This window comes from Gallus gallus, chromosome 15 (assembly GCF_016699485.2).
Source record: "Gallus gallus isolate bGalGal1 chromosome 15, bGalGal1.mat.broiler.GRCg7b, whole genome shotgun sequence".
NCBI lineage: Eukaryota > Metazoa > Chordata > Aves > Galliformes > Phasianidae > Gallus > Gallus gallus.
This window is the reverse complement of record NC_052546.1, coordinates 8,302,263-8,325,257: the sequence shown is the minus strand read 5'-3', so window position 1 is coordinate 8,325,257 and position 22,995 is coordinate 8,302,263. Positions and strand designations below refer to the sequence as shown.

The 22,995-nt window shown below is 40.5% G+C and overlaps 1 protein-coding gene across 21 annotated transcripts in view; it reads right to left on the bottom strand.

Annotated features, from left to right (window-relative positions):
- The window catches only part of MED15 (mediator complex subunit 15), a 28,512-nt gene extending 5,578 nt beyond the window's left edge, over positions 1 to 22,934 (bottom strand). For 17 of the 21 annotated variants that reach the window (XR_005840030.2, XR_005840027.2, XR_005840032.2 and 14 more), the window contains exons 1-12: positions 22,756 to 22,934; positions 17,714 to 17,801; positions 16,515 to 16,566; positions 15,948 to 15,977; positions 14,788 to 15,003; positions 13,889 to 14,148; positions 12,790 to 13,146; positions 11,704 to 11,796; positions 7,018 to 7,137; positions 1,476 to 1,618; positions 1,069 to 1,196; positions 353 to 487 (exon numbers count right to left, since the gene is read on the bottom strand). Coding sequence is in view for 5 of the 21 variants with exons in the window: in XM_040648119.2 (XP_040504053.1) it covers positions 353 to 487; positions 1,069 to 1,196; positions 1,476 to 1,618; positions 7,018 to 7,137; positions 11,704 to 11,796; positions 12,790 to 13,146; positions 13,889 to 14,148; positions 14,788 to 15,003; positions 15,948 to 15,977; positions 16,515 to 16,566; positions 17,714 to 17,801; positions 22,756 to 22,823 (1,690 nt within the window). In the remaining 16 variants the exon portion in view is untranslated. The remainder of the gene's footprint in view (positions 1 to 352; positions 488 to 1,068; positions 1,197 to 1,475; positions 1,619 to 7,017; positions 7,138 to 11,703; positions 11,797 to 12,789; positions 13,147 to 13,888; positions 14,149 to 14,787; positions 15,004 to 15,947; positions 15,978 to 16,514; positions 16,567 to 17,713; positions 17,802 to 22,755) is intronic. The other 4 variants (XR_006931573.1, XR_006931574.1, XM_040648122.2 and 1 more) reach the window with 1 other exon arrangement.
- Positions 22,935 to 22,995: the final 61 nt, after the last annotated feature.

Below are 22,995 nucleotides of genomic sequence, written 5' to 3'. Positions count from 1 at the left end.
TGACTATGGGGACAGCTACCATACTTGCAGACAGAAATATACGATGCTGTTAAAAGAGAAAATATTAGCAAACATTGAAGAAAATGGTAAGATACATCTTTTGTCTAAAGTTTAAGCACACCCACTGCATGAACTATCAGAACGTAACCCAAAAACATCAAAAGCAAAGGAAAACTGATAAGAATTTAAGGATTGTACTCATTATGCCTAGTAAAACAGTTACAATTGTGAGGAAAAAAAAGCTGTCACTCATTTCTAATCCCTGAAATAAAAACCATCATAAAAAGGTAACGTACTGTTTCTTCCATTAGAAGAGAGAGCTGACAAAGAAATGCATGAAAATGTAACTCACCTTCATTTTTATCGATTTTATTGATCATCCTCCGGAGTGGCTCAATGTATTTTGATAGCTGTTTGAGTTTCTCCAGATATTGTTGCTCCTCTGACTGGCTAGAACTAGCTGGACTCATGACAGAGTTTGGGTTTCCTGGCAAGAAGTAAAGACTGCATGTTGCATGGATGATAAAAGATCCAGAAACGTGACAACTCTCGAACTGTAGTTCAAGTCAAATACACAAATCCACAGCTTGATGTACTCCACAACTTAAGTACCTGTCCAATCTTCTCATCTTTCTGCAGAAATAACATGTTCTGTGGACAGTGCAGTAATTCCCATTTATTACTTCTTTTTTTTCTGAGAAGCTCCAAAAGTTTCAGACACTCATTTCATAGATTCTCATTTTGCCTCACTCTGGTACACTAAACATTAAATCAGCACACAGAACTTACTGCAGTTTTCCTTCAGCCCGTGCTTTCTAATCTGCAAAGCACACAACACTGGGAGGAGGAGTCAGCATGTTAACTCACAGCATCAGAAACTGCTTCATACAACTGGGATAGAGAAGAGCACCATGATGCATACAACATGCCCACTATTTGCAATGCTGGCTGTTCAGCAGAGCTGTTTAATGTTTATGTCATGCCAAATAAAAACTGTAATAATTCCTAGGAAATCTGTTATCAAAATATAAACCAATTCATGGTCTGCAATATAGATCTCACATTCACCTGGAGTGTTTAAAGGACCTGGGGATGGGACACTAAAGTTCTGAGGTGTTCGTGCAGCTGCTGGGCTCTGGGATGGTTGTGGAGATGGACTGGGGAGAAAGCTGCTGGGTGATGGAGCTGGGCCAGAACTGAAAAATAAGAATAAGAACAAATCTGCCAGAGTTTGACAAGGAAGCATTATCAGCCTGCAAACAGATACACTTTTAGTAAGTACTGCTATAGCACTTTGGAGCTCCAGCAGTAGATTTGGTAAGGATTTCTTACACATGGGGGATTTCAGAGTGTATCTGGCATAATGCCACCTACACTCTCACAAAGATCATATTAAAATTTATTCACTTCAGTGGAAACAGTGTAAGGTATGTCAAATGCTTCTGAAAACCTTCAGAAGTTACAGTCCAGCTCACCTGACATTTGAGTTTGGCTGAGAATTTGGTTGGCCTGGTTGAGGAGATGGCTGTGGCTGTGGTGGTGGAGGCATTGATTGGGGTGTCTGGGCTTGCTGGACAGGAGATGGGGATGACATCATGGTAATGCTGTTCTGGCTAACCTGAAACGTGGAAAAAGAATAAGGTCAACAACAACAAAAGGGAGAAGGCAATGGGAACCTAACTAACAGGTTTTAACTATGGAGAGAAGCATATCCTCAGCCCTATAAGAAATGAAAATGTTAGTTTCCTGTTCTTCTCCATAATGAAACAGTCCCATCTGCATCACTGTTGAGGCCTTTATGGCAGTACTTCCTATTAACTTTACCAGAAATAACAATTAAAACTGCATGCAATTTGGCTAACTGTGTAATGACTGTTTTTCATTTCCCAACACAACATGCTGCAATTAAAATGTCAGAAGTGCCACCTGAAAAACGTGTGCTTTATTCAAACTAGGGTAAAGAAAAGCAGGGAAAAAAAGACAGTTCTAACTTGAATTAACAACCATTAAAAAAAAAAAAAAGCTTTGTATTTGAATTTTGATTATAGACTTCAAAGGTCTGTCAGATTTAACTGCAGCTTCTCAACTCATTTTCTTCATGTTGAAAGAAGAAAAACAATTAAGTAAATCAAACCACCAGCATGTCTTATACAGCTTTGCAAATCAGAGTGGAGAGAGAAACAGTATAAACTGAATGGCTGGGTGGAAAAAACTGAAGCAGCTTTCTGACCTTTGGAGAAAGATGAGGTATGCCTAAGGGACAAAAAGAGGAATAAGGAATTTTCAGAGCAGCACCAAACTCTGGGTAACAACGACGTTTATTCTGCACACTAAGAAGTGCTAGAACCAGATGATGTTCAAATTAGACTGTGAAATGAGCACAGGTGGGAGATTGCTCTTTTTTTCCTTTCATCACTTAAAACCAACCAAAAAAACCCAAACCCTTTATCATGGCCAGGAGTATGGTACAGAAATGCAGACATTATATGAGCACATTTGTTTAAGGCAAGTGCAGAGTTCTATGACCTCAGGCTACACATATAAAAAGATATGTTTAAATAGCCCACTCAGTGACTTACAGAATACCTGAGTTAACAATTAGCACCTTTATCAATTAACAAATCATTCCATCAGTATAAACTACTTTTAAGCATAGGTCCCTACCAGCCCAACACTTCATGGACACTGCAAGTTTGGTGTTGTCCTTCACTCATTTGTTAACTATTCATCTTAATCACCCATTTTCAGAGGATGCTGAATATGACACAATATGCTTTCTTGGAATACCACATTACAGTTATGCAAGAAAGTAAATACATTACAAGCCAAAGCAAATCTCTCCTAGGTGCAAATATAAAACTAATGAACTTGAAGATGCTAATTCATTGTCTGTGATATCAGTTTAAAGACAAATGCAGCCTGAAATACTGTTTTTACTTAAAGGGAAAAAAAAAATCTTCAAGAGTTCCATTACTTTCCCAATCTCTTCTACCAAACTGAAATCCACAACAAGATTCTTTAACAACCTGTGTCTCCTCAGCAGCTGGAAAAGCATTTCTGAGACTGCACAGCCTCTCACAGTCCAGCTCTCATAGAAACCAACCACCTCAACATCACATGGAAGTTAGTATGAACACTCCAAAAACCAATTCCTGACTTTCTGCCATTCTATTTAACACTCTTCTAAACGGTAAGAGATTTAGAACTTACCCCTACAGATGTTGCACCCATTTTTGTGGAGCCAAACTATGATCACTTCTAAGTGGTTTAGCACTCCCTGAAAACCAGGCCTTTTTAACGTGTCTGAGGCTGGTTACATAAAATTACTTTTGAGAAGTTAAATCTTTGCATTTTAGGAAGGAAGAAGAAAGGCTGCATTAAGGTTTTTACCCAGATAAAAGCTTCTATATTTACTTCAACATCAAGATCCCTTCACATTACATTACAAACGCAGAAAAGCAAAGAAAAAAAGTAGCATCTACTGTGCACATAAGCATAAAATGAATTAGTGTTCTTATCTGTTAAATAGTATTACCTCTCTTCATTAAGTATATGCATAGACAAACAGCTCTCCTTGCAACAAGTTTGCTCTCTGCTTGCTTCATTTCAGAACACCAAAGGCTAATGCCTAATATTACATAAAACTTTTTCAGCAACTGACTCAGAAGTATGCAGTGCCAAACTTAACTTCCTTGTGATTCTTCGAAAGCAGTTCATTTGATACATAATCACTTCAGAGAGGGGAGGCAGAGAACTTCCTTCTGGAGGTCTAGACCCAATTAACTCATTTAGCTCCTCGTTTAACTCAGCAGTTAAACCATGGTTACAAGACAGTCTGCATACCCTTCATTTTCAACATATATAAGGTAATGCAGTTTTGCATTTTTTCACTGTAGGAGGAGATTTTATGCATCCAAAAGCATACTCAAGGACAGATACTACAGCCCACTGAACACCAAGTAACTCTGCAGTTACCTGAACACAACATGAAACCATAGTGTTATGAAGCCTTGCCCAGGATATATTTAGGCTTACACAACTGAGGTTTTCACTTAATAATATCCACTAAATTAAAGCTTTTCTTAGTATTTAGAGTACATCATGCTAGAAGATAAACTTAGCTATGAGGTCCACCTCCAATTAACTGAGTCTTGGGCAAGGAACAGCACTCAGACAGGGCTAGTGAGTTTCTCAGAAGCTCTCAGAAATAAGCCAGTACAATATGCAGAAACCAACAGCAAGGAAAAGGAGACTGCAGCAAGGAAGCGATGGGTAATAATGAGGGAGAACAGAAACAATTTAAAGAAAAACTCTAGAAAGCCACTACTGTACTTACAGTTTCAATGTTAAGCCAGTAAGCACAGCCATGCCTCCTCTGTTGCAAACTGGGTTTAAAAGTTCACCATTATGTTGCATTTTTGTGTGACAAAATGAAACCACTGCAGAGCTCCAAAGGAGTTCAGATAAAACTTTTCCATATTCTGAGTCAGGCCAACATCCCTTGCTTTATTTAAATGCTTTACTTTTTGTCCCTAGATTCTCTATCTGCTGAAGATTTCTGCGTCAACCATGAAGCCCATGCTAATACAGACTGCAATAGATTTGTAGGGAGAATGTGGAAGTTTTGACACTAGAAACACAGGAGGAAGATTGGGATTAGTACATTAGATTTTGCTTTAGTAATTAGACAAAGTACTAGATTAATCTTTCATATTTGTGTAAAAATGTTTTCTTAGTTATTCAAGAAGTGCTGTTAATACTGACTGTAGTTAATGTTTAGTATCCATTCAGGCAAAAACAAACTTCAGCTAAGGAAAAAAAATTCACTTTAATTCTCTGGCAAGTCGAAAGACCAGGAGGTAGTAGAATGCAATGCCATATCAGTGAGTATATTCCTTTGCTGAAAAAGACTAATAGCAAAAGAAACCAACAACAATTAAAAAAAGAAACCACTGCAGAATTAACAGAGCCTTATGATAAAAGGACAGACAAAATGTGTCAATGGAATGAAAACAAACAGTCACAAAACACTGATATAACATCTGGTTCTTCTGTTGAAAGAGATTCTTCAACACCCAGAATCTTCTCCAAAATGAGGAGACATTCAGAACCGTCTGTACAGTCTAAAATGACTTTTTGTACTGTAGTCAGAGGTGGCAGACTCTTTAGAATCTGAGTGACTAATAGCCAGATGTATGCTACAGCCATTTACTCCTACTGTGAACAGCTGCAAGGGCTCTAATGACATGGTAATGACTGCATATCCAGCAGACAACACTGCTTAAGCATTTTACAAAACTAAGAGGTGTCAATGACAACAGTTCTAAATTTTAACTCACCTGGAACTAGAGGAAAGTGTTTTGGCACTGAATGCTAGAGATTCACACTGATTCAGAGCTATCAAATTATACGGTATGCGAGATTAGCTGTTGCCAAAAGCACAGAACAATTACTCACTTGCCCATTCTGCCACGTGCTTATTACCCACTTTCATAAACAGATCTCCTTTCTTCTTCTGCCTTCTTTAGTTGTTCAATTCTCTACATCATTTTCCACAGCCACTTGGAAATCCAAGCCCCTCAATAAACATAGACACGACAGCAGTGAAGCACTACTGCACTGAATACTAAAACTAGAGGTGAATATAAGCCAATCTAACACTTAAGTATCTAACAGAAGCCCCCTCACGTCAGTCCAAAAATGACTGTCTCACGCAATCTAAACTGCTACAGCAAATTCAGCTCTTATCAAATTCTGCTTCAATTCAAAAGCTATGCCTGGGTTTTACTTCAGTTAACATCCACAGTTACCTGCACTGAAATGATTGCACATCTTAAACCAGAAGTGACAGGTGTACCTTTCTGCACCACCTGTCTGATCACTGTAACTACCTTAGCAAACTTCTGACACAAAAAAAAAAGGCTGTGCCTACTAGACCTCATGCAGCAGCAATAAGCAGCAGTTTCCAATGCTCCACATCCCTCAGAAATGATTGTAAAGGAAACAATAATGCAACAATGAAGGAACCTTCATTAAACCTATGAGCAAAACGCAGTAGTGTTAAGTAAAACTACACACCTGGTATTAAATTTAAAGATTAATATCTAGAAGGACAAGACATTAGGTTCACAAACACCAGAGTTTAAAAATGCAGTTGAACAGTCTTCCACCACCATAATACAGTGCATATGTAAACCAGCACCAATTACACAGAGTTGAGCAAACTGCAGAGTTCAGCTGAGTGGTGCCTCATTTTATGACGTACTTGTAAGAACTCAGTTCTCTTTCATTCTACTTTTCCCCACTTTTGCTCCCCCCCGATGACAGACTTTGCTTGTGAGACATGGCTGCGGGGTCTTTAGCAGACCAGGACCTGCACCAGGCAAATGCATACCCTGACCTCAAGCATCTTCCAGCAACACCTGGCTCAGCGCTGCCCACCTGCCTACACAGCTTCTCTCATACAAGTGGAGCCCTTCTGGTAGCTTCTCCTTCACAACTGTGAAGGAAGAGAACAGCTCAATATTTCTTAGACCCTGATTACATGCCAAGTTGCTATTCAAACTGAAATGAGCTAACTTTATTATTAATGCAAGAGGCACTTGGTAGAGAACATGAATACATGACAACTAAGGTCCTGGACACAACTCAGCCAGTGCATTACGGTACGTTGCAACACTTCTGGAGACTCCTAAATGCAAACTCATTGTGAAGTATGGACAAAGATTAAACAGAAATTCAGTGGTTCTAATTTGTGACTTGAATCAGCTACGAACATTAAAAAGTTCTACACGTTATAAGAAAGATCTATGCCACTTGGAAACACTTTGATATCCCACATCCTTAGAAAACCTGCTGTTTGAAATGAAAAAGGATCCGTGAGAAACCTGAGCAGCCCAATACCCTAACACCACCTGAAAGGTGAACTTCCCCTTGCTTGAAAGCAAGCTCTATACAATCACATATCGGAACTCTTTGTGCAATACCTGACACAATGTGCTTTGACTCAGTAAATACCTGTGGCATTTGCTGTCCGCCCATAGGAATGGAGCTTGGCGGTGTAGCAGACACTGCGGTGGTAGGCGGGAACCGTGGTCTTATTTGCATCCCACCTCGGGCCATAGGTGCGGTGATCATCTTTGAGGACAGAGGGACAACAGACAAAAGTAATCGCAAAACAAGAAATGCAGTGCACTGGCAGGATGAGAAAGAAGCACATGCAACCTCCAGAAATTAGGGGGAGGGGGAGCATGAAGGGCAGGTTAGTGAGCTTTCCTCTAACGGTTAGCCTAAGATGCTAGCTGATAAATCAAGCTCCTTTTTACATCCCTTCTATCTCTTTTTAGAAAGAATCTAATGCATTCTAGATATCTTGAAAGCATTTGTAGGTCAAGGATTGATAACGCTACCATTTGCAGGAAGAGTTTTTCCCAAATTTTGCCTGATGGCTTGAATTTCTACAATTATTGTAAACAGGTGCTCTAAGACTGCTGCCAAGAACACTCCATCTAAGCTTCTTTGCCTCTCTAACATCATAGGTTTCTGATGTACTTTCCCTCACTGTGGTCTCAGAGGATTTAGCAGGATTTGCATATGCCACTCTCCACTGTCAAAGAATACAGCAGACAGTTGAGGAGCCACAGCTAACAGCCGTGCTCCAATGAGCTGACCTACAGTGAGCAAAATTTCAGAGCAACCTATGACTCCGTAACACTACGAAACAACAAAAAGGACTTGCACTTGAAGAAGCTATTTCCTTCCTTTTGTATCCCATAGAATAAGTGAAATATACCCTTGTAATTTCCAGCATTTTGACAGATAGCCACTCCTCTACTATTAGGCTACACTAAGATTTTCTGTTATGAATCCTCATCTGCCTCACGTTCATTCTTGCACTGTTTGATTCTTCAGTTGTACAGACTGAGCTCACCCTGAAGTATCAGCATTTGTCTTAAATGATTAAGGTTAGCATTCGATTTGTATTCTAAAATAGTACTAGGAACACACTACTCTACAACATCTAGAAGAACTTTTCAGACCTATCAGTCTGCACAATGATTATATATAGCTGTATAGCCTTCCATTACTTAGTATCACACCAGATATGCTCTGAGTTAAAGCCTAATGAACATTTGTGGGAAATATAGCATATTTTTGAGGTAGCATTCAGGTAACTTGGACAGTTTATACTTTAAGAGATCTGCAGTGAAGCTATCTGGACCACTTTTTTCCCCAGTGTATACATTACCAAGGAACCTATGCAGGCTCTAACTAACCTAGGACTTAAGGAAGTCTCATTTCAGTAAATGATTCGGGGCATTCTTGCTTAGTGTTCTGTGTAAATGGACTGAAGCAGCCAGCAACACGTCTAGAGAGTCAGAGAATGCATGTGCTTACAATTGTTAAAAAATAAATAAAATTAAATACAACATAGCAAGACTGAAAAAGGAAAGAAATAACTGAAAGAAAATGTGTGTCAAATTCAGCACAACTGTTAGTTCACAACAGCGCAATGCAGTCACTTTCCATCCAGGCAAAGAGGGATGGTCAGAGACAGGATTTCAAAAGAGAAACAAATGAGAGCGCTTCAGACATCACACACACATGCACATGTACACACACAGCATGCAACAGCCACCACAGGCAAACACAACAACCCAGCACTGGCACAAAGCACAGGTGGATGCAACAAAGTACAGTGAAGAGCTACTTTATCAACATGAGAGCTGGTGAAGCAACAAAACCCTAACAAAAAAAGGAAATTTGCTGGGGGAAAAACAAAAAAAGATAAAATCCTTCCAGGCACAGTCATCCCATCTCAGACCCTTGTGAATGCACATGGATCTCTGGAGCGTGTGAAATCCAGGGATGTTTTGGTGACTCTCATGTCCCACCTTGGTCCCGTTTCTCATGCCACACCACCAAAGTGTGCAGACTTAGATTACTTCCTCCAAGGTCACAGTAGTTAGCAGTTTATTCATAGTTTGGTTGTCTGGCAAACCACTGAACGCCAGCAGGACCAAGTCTGAATCAAAGACTTTCTGCTGCTGTATCGTGGTTGAATGAACATGTGTACACATGTGCTTTTTTTTCCTGAGTGCTTTGGAAAGGAAGTGTACATATATATAAATGACACTAATTCCAGTCTTAGTGAAAGTCATTTATTTTTCCCATTCTTCCAGCTGATTTACATTTATGAAACCTGTCACTCTTCGATGTAATTGGGAAAGGAGATCTGAAAGATTGTATTTGTTTTATGCAAAGCAATGTATCTATGAAGGAACTCAGTCTAAAAATGGAAGACAACCAGAAGCGTTCAGGAACTTCTGAGAAACATTTAAACTGAAGGCAAATCCTTCTCCACAGCTGAAATCGAGATAAATCAATTTATAATGAGAATTTCACCCCACAAAACCAGAGAGCAGAGGAATAAAGCGTCTCTCCCTGTAAGATGCTAAATGTGCTATTTGATAAAAATGTTGAAGTGAAATACAGCAATTAGAATCCTGAACTTGTCATTTTCTTGCATCTAAAATACAGGAGATCAAAATTCCTTAAATACACAGATTCTGGTAAGAATATATAAGTACTGGACACTATTTTGCTTATCTGTGTGAACTACACACTCACAAGGACTGGACATCCAAGCGGGATAGCATTCACCTGAACAGTCATTATGACTTCAGAGAAGAATTTCATAGCTTAACATGGATCCACATTTGAATTTAGGCTTGCTTTTGTTTTACACAGGAAAGCTTATCAGAAACTTTACAGAAAAGGAAAAACACAGGCACATCAACCCAAATTCCCAGACCAAAAGCGCCTAGAGACCAAGCTTAAGTGTAACAAGCAAGTATTAGGATAGGGTTTGCTTATAACAAAAGCTTCCCAGAACCAAATAAGGAAATCTAGGCAGATCAATTGTGCTGCTAAGGGAAAACAGACTAAATACAAAGAAAAATCTTTTCTCAAAAGAAACTTCTCATAAATCAAAGAAAATGTAACCAGATAGTCAACATCAAAACTGTACTGCAATATTGTCCACAACCTTGAAAGAATACAGAAAATAGTCACACAAGTAAAAGAAACCAGTTAATCACTGGACTTCACAGCAGTTTTTTCAGTTTTGTGTACTCCATCTGTGATAATGAGCAATCCCTGAGGTTACTACATGTCTGAATAAAGCTACAATGCAAAAACAGCTGTCAACCATCTCATTACCCAGAACTTTTCAAATGCACCGTGCTGTTAAGCCACTGGCATACAATTTCACTAAGTAGGGCAAGAATTAAGTTGACTCTACATAAGCACAATCCACCTGGTTAGGGGTTGGAAAAAGCACCATTAAGTTAGTAGAAAGGAAAAAACAAGTCAGTGGCTCCTTTTAGTCACCCTAAGTCCCTGAAGCTCTCACCTGGAAATTATTTAAGAAATAAAAAAAAATGTTTTAATATGTGTTTTAACTTTAGAAGAAGAATTCTACGTTACTGCCAATACTGCACCAATTGTACTTACCACTGCTCAGCTTTTATATCCTGTGTTACACTGACAAAAGCAAAAGGACCAGAAACAGAACTTAGCCATCCACATGTACATGGGCCATGTGAGAGCCAGGAAGATGTACAAAACACTATTCCTGATACAAGTTTATGAGATGAATGTTCAAGATCCAATTGTTATCCCTCAGCCCACGTAAAAAACTTCTAACAATCTTACTGAGTCTAAAACATGTCTTGTGTGATGAAGGAAAATTGGTGCAATACATGAAATGGCAGAGTTATTTTTGTATTCCCAGGCATTAATCCTGGTCAGCCTCTTTTCATCTGTCTGCCTCAGCCTCTTTATATACAAAGTGGTGAGAACTGTACTTACCCATGTCTGTAAAATGGCTCAACATGAAACACTACAGAGGCAAAACATGAAAGACTATTTCACATTCTTGTGGAAAATGGAATGAGAGGATCAGCTCAAGTCACTCCCAGTTTTTCTCCCCCATGTTTCCTTCACACCAGATACACATCAAGGAACAATAACTGGGGCTACAAGTGTATTGCAGGTTAAAAAAAAAAAGTTTGTTAGACAATAAGCTTTCACCCAGCACTTTTTTAATGTAACTCTGCACTCATGACACATGCTAGTTTTCTCCCTCGACAATTCACATCCAGAACAGAAGCATCTATATCTACAGCCCATTTCACTCAGAAGAAGTATGGAAGATGAAAGGAATGAAAGGGGAGCATGGAAAGATTTCATTATCTATACTACTTTTTATGCTTGGTACATGGAGATGGAAGGTGGAACACATGTGAGTTAAGAGAGCAGGCAAAGATTGACAATACAGAAATCAGTTTAGACAACAAAGCAGTTTCCTAGGAAAGGATAACAGAAAGAGGTGATACACTCCAGGAACCAACAGTCAGACTGCAGTGTGGCCACAGTAGGCCGTCTTGTTGTGCATTCCTGTGTAACTACAGGCAACAATCTTACCTACCAAGGACAGAGAGCATGCACAGAGAGGTTGTCAACGAAATCCTGCCTCTGATCCAGGCAAAAGGAAAACAGCATAAAAGCCCATATCTCCTTTATATAGGGATGACCAATTAAACCTCATCAGAAAGCCATCAGAAACCCATCTCCATGCTCATCCTTAGCATGCACTTGCCACAGGCCTGTAACTGAAGATACTGGCTCCAGGGCCCTTACCTGTGCTGATGCTCCCATCTGAGCAGCTTGAGCCTGAGCTGCCTGCACTGCTGCTGCTGCTGCATGCTGCTGCTGGACCAGCTGAGCTCTTACCTTGAGTATAAAGAGATAGAACAAAGTAAACGCATTAGGGTATGACATTTCTCTTTCAATTGTACTGACAATACTCATTTAAAAAGTCTGTTCTGGATACAAGACTAAGATCAGCTTCACCTATCTACTTTCCTATATTTTTGAACTTTCCTATGAAAGTAAGTTCCCATGCATCTAACATTTGGAACAACTTTGTCATAGGCTGTGTACCCGTGCTGTGACCTCCTGCAACTTGTTCTCTGTACTATATATTCCTATGACAATACTAGATATTCCAGCTTTCTGGCAAACACACAGATGCTGATCTCCCTCAAGCATACTATTTTAAGCACATACTGATGATCAGCACTTCAACTACTTATACATTCATTGTGACAACTCAGAGGGATGCACACAACATCAAACTACTCATAGATTAACTGGTAGGAACTCAAAAATAGCTGACTAATGCAGCAGTTTGAGAAGTTGCAACATTAACAGGATTACTCAGTTTCTAAGATGAAGTAGTATGATGTTCACAGTACAGCAATCATCTTCAAAGCATGAACTACAAGTATCTTAAAATTTGGCTAAATCATCTAAACACGGCAGCAGAAGCAAAATCAGCATGCTAAAGAGCCAACACTGGCTCTAATCCCATGCACAAGGCATCTCAAAGAACTTGCTAGTGTTCGAGAACACTAATCATCATGGCAGTGATTTCTCTTGAGCCAGAATTTTTTTCCTACTTATCCGTCGAAGAAAAACTGAGGAAATTATTTTTAAAGCATCAGATTAATAAATAGCTTTCATTATTCAAAAAATTCCTACTCTTTGTTGATTAAAAAAAAAAAATCTTATTTTCTGCTGACCATACTCAAAGCAATCTAACTACAGATCTCTTAATAAGCTATTCTTTTTCCTACGCTGTTATTAACAAAAATCCAAGATTTTTTTTTCCACTTCTCTAGCAGATCATAACGAACCCACAATAAGCTGGTCACGAGCCCTTACCTGCATTGCTTTTAACTGCTGTGGCGTGAGAGTAACAGGCATAACCTGACCAGGAATTTGCCCCGAGATTGCCTGTGCCTGAGATACCATGGGCTGGGGTTGAGGCTGGGATTGTGGTGGAAGCTGAGACTGCTGTGCCTGAGCAACCTGTTGTTGCTGTTGTTGCTGCTGCATCTGTTGCATCTGCTGTTGCATTACTTGCTGAGGTGGCTGCTGTTGTAGCTGTTGCTGTGGTATTTGTTGCTGCTGTTGCTGCTGTTGTTGTTGCTGCTGTTGTACCTGCATAGCCTGTGCTGCTTGCAGCTGTTGCATTTGGGCAATTCGCTGTAGTTGCTGCTGCTGCTGTTGCTGCTGCATCTGAAAAGCAAGAAAAGCCAGGATGGTAAAGCTTCCAGCAATGCAATAGCAGCCTTATTTTTACAGAGTAAACCAACAGCAAACAGAATCCTAATATGTCAGGCTGCATTTTCAAGCCTGTATATCCAGCTTTTTTACCCATTCACTTTTCAGAATATCTCAACTCTACATAGTGCACATGACCTGTGGGTTTCACTATCACAAGCTTGCCTAACTATACTAAAATAGTTTTCAAAGGCAAAGTTGAAGTCCATCAGCTTCTTCTGTAAAAACGAGCTTAGAAACACTTCTTAAATGTAACCAGGCTACATCAGCACTCCATTTACAGGAACTGCACAGAAGCATTACAGCTGAAGTCTTCTCTTCTGCTTTTCCGCCTAAGGATGATGCATATCAATTCTCAGTACACACTCTTTAAAGTAGCAATATGCAATTCACAAGTGCTTTTAGTTCTTCCCCACATCTCCATTCTTGTCAGAATGAAACACTGTTTATGAAGAGAAAGAGACAAAGGGTTTTAATTCTCTATTGCTACAACAGAAGAAAGCAACCAAAAACCTACACTTAAGTCTTTCCTCTGGCATGCAATATATCGTTGCCAAGCTAAACTGAAGTCCCAAAGTGAAACTGTATTAATAATGGCAAGAGCTGACAATCAGTACTTCCTTGCAAGCTAAGCTTCACATGACTTGTAACTCACCACAGATGAACTCAATTGCAATTTTAGTTATTTTGTCATCACCTGCTGTTGGTTTTGCTGCTGCTGCATCTGCAGTTTCAACATGTGTTGCTGCTGCTGGACGGCTTGCAACTGCTGCTGTTGCTGCTGCTGCTGTTGGGCTGCTGCAGCTGCTGCTGCCTGCTGCTGCTGCACCTGAAACTGTTGTTGCATGGCTGACTGCTGGGCCTGGAACTGCTGCTGCTGCAAAGCCACCTGTTGCTGCTGGAATTGCTGCTGCTGCTGCTGTTGCTGCTGAGCTATCTGCTGAAGCTGAAGTTGAGCTAAAAAGGTGGTAGACTGTACTTAAAAACATGAAACCCAAACAAGACAAGAGACAGTTACACAGTACAATTTCACAATCAAAGATAATCTGAAGCATGCAGATATTCTTCATGACCAGCATATAATTTTGCATCCTCAAATGGAGAAGGTACATTAACTGCAGAATCAACAACGCTCCTTCCTAACTACCTCTGCAACTTGCTGTCTATACTGAGTCAGCAACCAAATCACAGTGTAAAAATGCGTAGAAGCTGTGTGGCTAAAAGATCTCCTGGAAGGACCACATTGGGATCCACGGAATTCTCTGAGAAGTAAGAGTTCTTAATGAAAACATGCACAGAGGTCACTAATAGGAAGCACGGTAGCCACAAAAAAGATAAGGGGGTTCCATAGAACAAAGTTCTGAAGTTGACACCTTGGAGGATGGAGGAAACATTTGTTCACAGAAGAGGACCCTCCCTCACTATGCTAAGAAAGACATTTACCCCAGTAGATACAAGTATTTGAAATCAACTCTTCCAGCAGAAGATATAGCCAGAAGTATGAAATTCCTTCAGCACCTTCTCCTTGTGGAAAAGAGTTATCTACTGAAAGACCAACCCAACAGTTTCAGTGACTGAAACACAGTGAATACTTACTCTGCTGAGTAGCTGTTGAGACACCAGGCATACCATGAGGGGCCATTCCCGTGCTTCCAGGAGGCTGTTGCTGTCCTGGGAGACTCATTTGTTGCCCCATTGGGCCAAGGCCACCCATCCCACTCATCGGTGCTCCTTGAGCTCGGGAAGCAATAGTCATTCCAGGCGCCCCTGCTGGGGGACCCCCAGTTAGATTCTGCAGGGCATTCATCGGATCTACAAAGAAAATAGTTACCAATATGCAGCCAGCCATGCAACTGCTTCCCCAGAATTCTGTTTCAGTACCCACTCTCCAACCTACTGGCTTCAAACCATAACTAGATCCATACCCTAACTCTCACTGCAAGACTGCAAGAGGCTTCTGGCAGGTTTTTACCTCTCTGTAAACAGAGTGAAGATTATTTAAAGTGCTTCAGATTTGCAAAGTTCCAAACAGATACTAAATATATCAGACAAGGGAATTTTTTAGCCACCTTTGCATGTCTGTTCAAGTCAAAACAGGATGGCAGCAAAGCCCCGTGAGGATAAATAACTCATAACCTCAAAAACCAAGAACAGAGTTCCAGCTATGGATTCAGTTTACTATGGATTCAATTAACCTCCTCCTCCTGAGGAGCAGTGCTTAAACCAGAGGTAGTACTTTGCAGTGCAGTTCCCCTAGTCCCCACCACAACATTTTGATTTTATACAGTGAATAAATTCAGTGCCTTTCAAGAGAATGATCACAATCTCAACCCTGGGCATAAGGAAAAGCGAAGTCAAAGAGAGAACAGCAATTAAAAAAGGCAAAACAGAACATGAGGTGCCAAAGTAGTATTGATTGGGTACAGAATGCAACACACTCTCTTCCTTAAGAATAATTATCAAACAATTTTTAACTGTCTAGTGGAGATGCTGATCAATCCCAGCCATTGCACAGTTAGCCTACAGGGGGATAATAATGATATACTTGTTTACTTCATTACTAGGAACATCACATTAAGTTCCTAGTATAATTGCTTTACGAGTTACCACAGAGGTAGAAGACACAAGAAACTATTGTGGTACATTTCCATTCTCCAGCTAGGAAATTCACCACCACCTTAGTACATAACATCCCCAGTTTTTGAGTTGTTCAATTTAGAAAAGGAAAAAAAGGAAGGAAGAAAAAGACATCTTACCACTGACTGAGGCTTGAGATTTCTTATTGTCTGCAAAAGAAAAATACATTAATTACATCTGTTAATCTTGTCACACACAGATTTGGCACTTCAGATATACTCTCCTTAAGAAATATATGTATCTATCACTTCTTAAAAATCATTGTCTACTGTAGTTATACCTATTTCCAAACAATTGATCCATAATCCCAGACAGCTCTATCATAGCTGTAACAAGCAGATTGGGAAGGGGGGAAAAAAAATTCATCTTTGTAATCAAATTAAACAAAACACATTAAATTAACCAAATCTGGTAATCAGAACACTACATAAACACTGAGAAGCAAGCAAAAAAAATAGGAAAAATTAAAAGGAAGGTACAAAAGTAGCAATAGTTTCTCAAAGGCTCTTAAACTATGTATGGATGTTGTAAAAGAAATAGTATTTAAAAATTCAGCATGTATATTACAGGGGAAAATTTTGAAGCAATTTGTGATGGATCACATATAGAACCACACATAAATCCTGAAATCTACTATTATTTCCCATTCCTCTAATAAGCAATCACTGGGAAAAAAGATTACTTACGGATATCTCGAAAATGGATAATAAGTCTGGCCACAAGAGAAAGATATTCCTCCTAAAGGCAAAAAGTATTTTAGCACAGGATACAGAAACAGATAACCATGACTTTATAGCCCTTTAGTATTCCCCCTCAGCATAATGAATTTTACTTCAAAAGGTCTGTGAGCTTTTCAGAGTAGTTCATTTGCAGGGACTGACCTTCATGAGCTAAGTGGGAATGCTTTCACAGAAGGCTGATGGTACAAGAAGGCTCAAAAACACAAAATTCAATGGAAATAATATCTATGACAGCCACATTAATAGGATCACAATATGTGTATTTAATTGTATACCAATACATCCATTCTCCATCCATTCTAGTCCTTTTTTTAAGTACTGAACTTGCTCATGGGGTATACTGACTCACTTTAGTCTTTTGTCATATTTACATTACAAAAGCTATTTTATGCTGTTAATATTATAATAGTTTGCTTGCTTTTGTATTTGAAAACTAACATCCAGAAGAAGTGCCAGAAGTGAAAGGACAAACAGCCTTTGCAGCAATTTATGAACGTGCTGCAAACTGCACATAAGAATCCTCCACAGTGCTAAGATGACACACTGGCACTTCCAGGGTCAGAGAGGCTATTAGCAGGAATAAACTTGTGACATAAGCAACACAGAACTTTCAACATCGCAAGTTCCACCTCAAACACATCATGTTTGAAGACAGTAACAGCATCCAATTTCTTGTAACAGAACTCCAGGAAAGAAGCTTACGCATTTGGGTAGAGTCTAGAACTGTACATGATAACCAGATTTCCACACACACCACAGAACTTCTCTTTGTCTTACTCCTAATGCAGCTTTTTTGTTGATATCTTAGTGCCTCTCCATCACCAAACTGGTTATATGGATAGTGCTAGGTAAAGAAACTTCTATGCAATTCACTCCTTAAGAATTTAATCAAGCACAATCCCATATATGCATTAAATGCTGTAGTCTCAGTCCCCTGGCCTGAAATCCACTTTGCTGCACCCACAGCATGCGAAATGATTAGCTTTCCCCCAGTGTAAGAGGAACATACATAAACCCAAAATCTTCACAACTAGGTACTCTGAGCACAGACCAGTTCCTAACATGCATTGGATTTGCTGTTTCTGTGGTTCATCCCAAAGTTTTGACAAACCAGTAACTTCTGAAAACAAACAGAGAATCTTTACCCTTGTTTTGGCCTTCATAAACACATGGCTCTCCATATCTTTGCTGGACTTATTATGGGCAACACCAGCCTTCCTCATTGCTTCATCACTGGAAAAGAAAAAGAAGAAACGAGGCTGGGCATTAACTGAGGACATTAAAAAGATATTTCCTGTAGTTAGAAAGGTCTGCACAGTACCTTTTTACCCTCTTCTAAACACGGCATAGAAAAATTAGAAGAAGATTGGTAAAATATCTGTGCCTTCAGGCAATGAGCAGTACCAAGGAGTTGGAGCATTGATCAGGACAGAGAACGTGCACAGAAGGGAGGGGACAATCAGCACGACTGCAATGGATGAAGCAGTAAGATGAGAAGGCCTTATTGAGGGAAATTGGTCATAAAAAGCTTCCCCCCCAGCCTTACTGTTCTCCACCATTCAGAATCACACAGCCATCAAACCTCTAGGAAGCTGGACCTAAATCTGCCCTTTGAATGGGAAATTAAAAGGGCAGGATGAAAAGGAAATAAATCCCCCACACAAATGTACTCTGCTGTGGTAGAAAACAACGGGCATTCTCAGTATATCAAAAAGAAGCAAGCAATCCCACTGTAAAAAATGCACTGAGATAAACAAGTCCTAAAATCAGGAGTTCAGACAGGTGAACGGCCCTATTCAAATCCTACAGACATATTTGGTTTTGGAAATGTCTCATTCACTGTAAAACCTGTTCTGTTTTAAAGCAGCCTAGTAGCTGCAGTCTATATTCCCCAAACAAGTTACCAGGAAATACTTTCACCTTGTAATTAATAGCTTCGCAACCTATTTCTCAGTACCTGCTCCTGCATGAGCAACTATCCTACGCTAAATGCAAGGCAGGGAAAGCTTCAGCCAGCCTGAAATAGATTACTGTTTTCTTCCCCCTGAATTTTGACCACATTCCTTGCAGCAGGGCTGGTGTTTGTATGCGCACTGGGCTAGCTCAGCTTCCTGAAATAACTCAGTAAACCCCTCACACAAGTGAGCGGAGCAGATGCAACAGCCTTAAAATGCAGGAGCTTCAGTTGCCACAACTCACACCCTTACCGTGCAGAGCAGCAGGCAAGTAGTGTGTAGCTATTTCTTTGCAAGACACAGCAGATTAGTCAGTAAAGCACAGCTACCTGCATAAGCCCCCCTCATGGTAACTTGCTCACGTGGTTTGACAGACACTACAAAATGCTCTTTAAACATAAAGGTTATTCAAAACAAAGCAGACTCTGAGCGTAAAGCAGAGTAACTACTCTTTCATGGGCAAACAAGCCTTAAAATGAACAACTCATAAAGGAACTCTGTTGCAGTGGAACAAAATGCATCCAGTTCTTCGTTTATGCCTTCATTTTTCCAATAGTTTCTCTTTCAGAAAGGCTTCCTTCCTCTAAGACCACGCTACGCTCTGACTCATCATTAACTTGTTAGTCCCATTACAAAACATCTCTTGTTTTGAGAGCACCAAGAACTGAGCAGGCAGAAAGACAAGGTTATGCAAACACAAGTAAAGAAAGTAACACACAGATAAGTGGCCACAATACAAACACAGCGATCAGTGTAGTGTCAGGAACTTAAAAGAAAAAAAAAACAAAATAAATAACTTATTTACTCTTACATGTATATCTATCTACCATTTATATTTGGCATTCTAGAGCATTATGAAGGGCACACCGGTGGCTCACAGCCAGCCTGCTGTCCAGCAGGACACCCAGGTCCTTCTCAGAGCTCATTTGCAGCAGCTCAGCCCCTAACCTGAACTGATGCATGCTGTTATTCCTTCTCAGTTTCCCAGACATATGGGATCAGCATCAGCCACACACAATGCTGCTTTTAGCTATAGAGGAGAAAGCAATCCAGACTCTACACAGACTTACTTCTAGCTTTATCTTTCTTTACAGTTTGTCAGTGAGGAAAATCACCTTCCTGCTGCACACAGAAGCAATTCCTTCATAGCTTCAGAAACTCCAGAAGCCTCCCCTGCTGGTTATACCAACACAGTTGTCTGTGTGGCTGTGTAACCAGCAGTACTAAAGAAGAACCCAGCTTAAAATTAGCCTTTTTTCCTGAGTTACTTTTTTTTAAACATAGAGAATTTTCTCTATCACGTTGCCACATGACAACCCAAACATCTACACCACAGAGGCAGAAGCTTCCTAGTTCACAGCTGTGTAAAAATAAGCATTTATAAAATAACCCTTTACTTTCTACAGTCCCAGAAAGGGAGAAACATCTTGGCTTTCTTTTTGTTGTTTTTTTTTTTTCCCCTGAGGTCTCACCTAACAGGCTAGGCCAGAATACAAAGTGATGGCTGCTATACAAACTGATTTTGTTAAGTATTTCACAGACAGCAGCAAAGCAAATGCTTTCTTTCCCTCATTCAGGGAACTTCAGTTGATCCATCTCCTCCTTGTTTGCTCCTCAGTCTTCGCCTCCTTTCATGTGCTTTCCACATTTATCCACCCTTATTTACTCTCACACATCCTCTTTCATCTCATCTACCTGAACCATTAGCTAAAACCTACGCAACCTTAGGTGTGAATACTTGCATTAAACTTCAAGCAAAGAGCTTGAATGCTGCACTTATGGACCATCATACAATCTGAGTTACATTCCTCCTCTACACTCAACACGGCTCCTTTTGCCATAGGCTACAAGTAGGCAGGAGCTAAACACAACCATGTACTGAGCCTTACCACCACACAACCCACTTCAGATTTGTCCTTTGGGCAATACATTTAAAAATACATGAAGGAAAATCATTTCAAAAAGACTCCCAAAGCACTGCTAGGTGCCTCTTCTGGCCTTTGCAGCAAGCAAAGGGGTACTTTTCAATCACACGTATTCACACTCCTGAACCATTGCTGTCTCTTGGAATAACGTGGGGCCAATTGGAGTTGTTCCCCAGCCTCAGCCATCCGAGTGCTGAGGCATTCCTGGAGTCCTGTGCGGCTGTTTGGGCCTGCAGTCACACAGGAACCTAATATTGGGTGAGGCTTTTTAAGTCAAATGCAGTGTTCTCTCAGGTGATGATAACCAAATGATACACACTGATCATAGGTACATTCACTCAGACACCAACTGCACACAGCATCCCTGCAGCGTCTCTTCATATAATGTCATTCTAAATATCTAACTATCTGTATCTATCTATATGTATCTTAACATTCAGAGTTGGAAGGGAGATCCACACGAAATAACAATAAATTAACATTTCCACATTCAGCAGTTATAACGAGGTACCCAAAACGAAGTATGCAAATTGTTCCATACTTTTAAGATCAAGTTGCCAAATACCTATCACTTACATTGTCACAATGAACTGGAAGACATATGTACACAAAAGCCTGTTATGAACAGCCTTCTCACAAGCTCAGAAAACTTTCTGATGACTCATTTCTTCCAAATAGTAGATAAGCTTCACTGGAAGCTTATGGAAGAAAACGGGAACTTGCTACACACAGAGTTCAAGTCTTTTTAGGCAACGTATTGCTTCTATTTCTCATTCAATAAACCTATCTATTATAAACTCTACTTCTGGGTAGCTTTGCTTGATTTTAAGTACCAACATTAAATCTATTTTCAGATATCTAACACATAGCAATACACTTTCAAAATTAAAAAAACACAACCAAACACTGCAATCATTGCATGCTTATCCCAGTAACAAATTTGCTTGCTCTTAACATGAGATAGTGAATGAAAACATAAGAAGTATTACTAGAAAGCAGGGTGGAGTGCAAGGAAGATACACTGCTTGCAGAACACAGTCCTTGGGGAAAAAAAAAGACTGCATCAATACATTTACAACAAAAACAGATCATAAAAAAGATGTCTGTGTGTATATGTAAATGTATAAGCAAACAGAAGAAATTTTAATTCTACTTTCTCCACTATTGACCTATTCAATCTCTATCTCTCACTGTATGTTTCCCATTCAAACATTTATCATTGCTGCTTACTGCTCACAGAAAAACAGTCACAATTTGCAGAGCAAACACACAAACAACAAATGCTCATTGCATTAAGGTTTGTATCAGTTGATTCATATTCATTTCCTCTAAGTTGCAGGGCACTGCAAGGCAGTTCTGTTTGCTTGTGTTGATGAGGAAGTACAAAAGAAGACGAAAACACATAAGATTCACCTGACATAATAATTAGATTATCTTGTGCAAAGTTTAGACAGCAAAACATGAGCTCTGAACACCAAAAAAGCTTTGACAAACAAACATCAATATCCGTCATGAACACCAGAACACTTGAACTCTAAAACATCAGTCAGGAAAGCCCTGGCTCTCAAAAGGCACGAGGCACGCTCAAAGTTCTTCAAGCATTCATAAATAAGGATTTGAAAAGCACTTTCACTTCTATGATAAACATCCTTCATAAGATAAAAGAACCTTCCCTATAATAGGAAAAGCACGTTGAGCAGCGAAGTAATTGAAGTAAAGAGATTGCTTCACAGTGGACAACCAAAAAGGCTGAACTTTATTTCTTTTAAGCAACCTTTATCCATCAGGTAGATACCAATGTACACACTTGTTTAGAACTGCTACAGCAACATCCTGTACCGAATAACCAACAAATTCAGTCGCTGACATTTTCATTTCATTTTTGCTATTTACAAGTCAGATGCAAGGTAATGATGGTGCTTTTCATAGAACAGGGCATGTCAGACTTGGCAGCACTAAGCATCACAAAGTGGAAACCCTAAAACAGAGGTTCCCCAGCAGGCCAAGCAGCCGCTATTCCCGGGGAAGAGGAGTGCAAAAAGGAACAGAGATCGGAGAAGCGAAGCCAAACAGGGGCCGGCTCCTCCGCACAAGCTCCGAGCAAAAGCCGGTGGTGAGGGCCCCTCGCAGGGGTAACAAGGACCACGGACAGAACCAGGCAGGGAGGCGACACCTGCGAAGGACCCGCGGAGAGCGGAGACAGATGAGCCGTGGCCACTCGAGCACGGGCAGCGGGAGGCACTAGAGCTGCTCTGGCAGCGGCCGAAACGCGGCCTACCCAACACCCGGGCCGCGGCGCGCACTCACATCTGGCTGACGAGCTTCTGTCGGAAGTTGGTGCTGCGCCAGTCGGTCTCGGGCCCGGTCACGTCCATCCCCACCGCCGCGCTCCCCGCCTGCTGCCGACCTTCACTGCCACCCCACCGCCGCGCTCCTCGCCGCCGTCGCTGCCGCTGCCGCTGCCCTCACACACCAACCCGGAAGTCGCACGCCACTACTTCCGGCGCGCTGAAGGCCGGAGGGAAATGAAGTCCGGGAGTTAGCTTT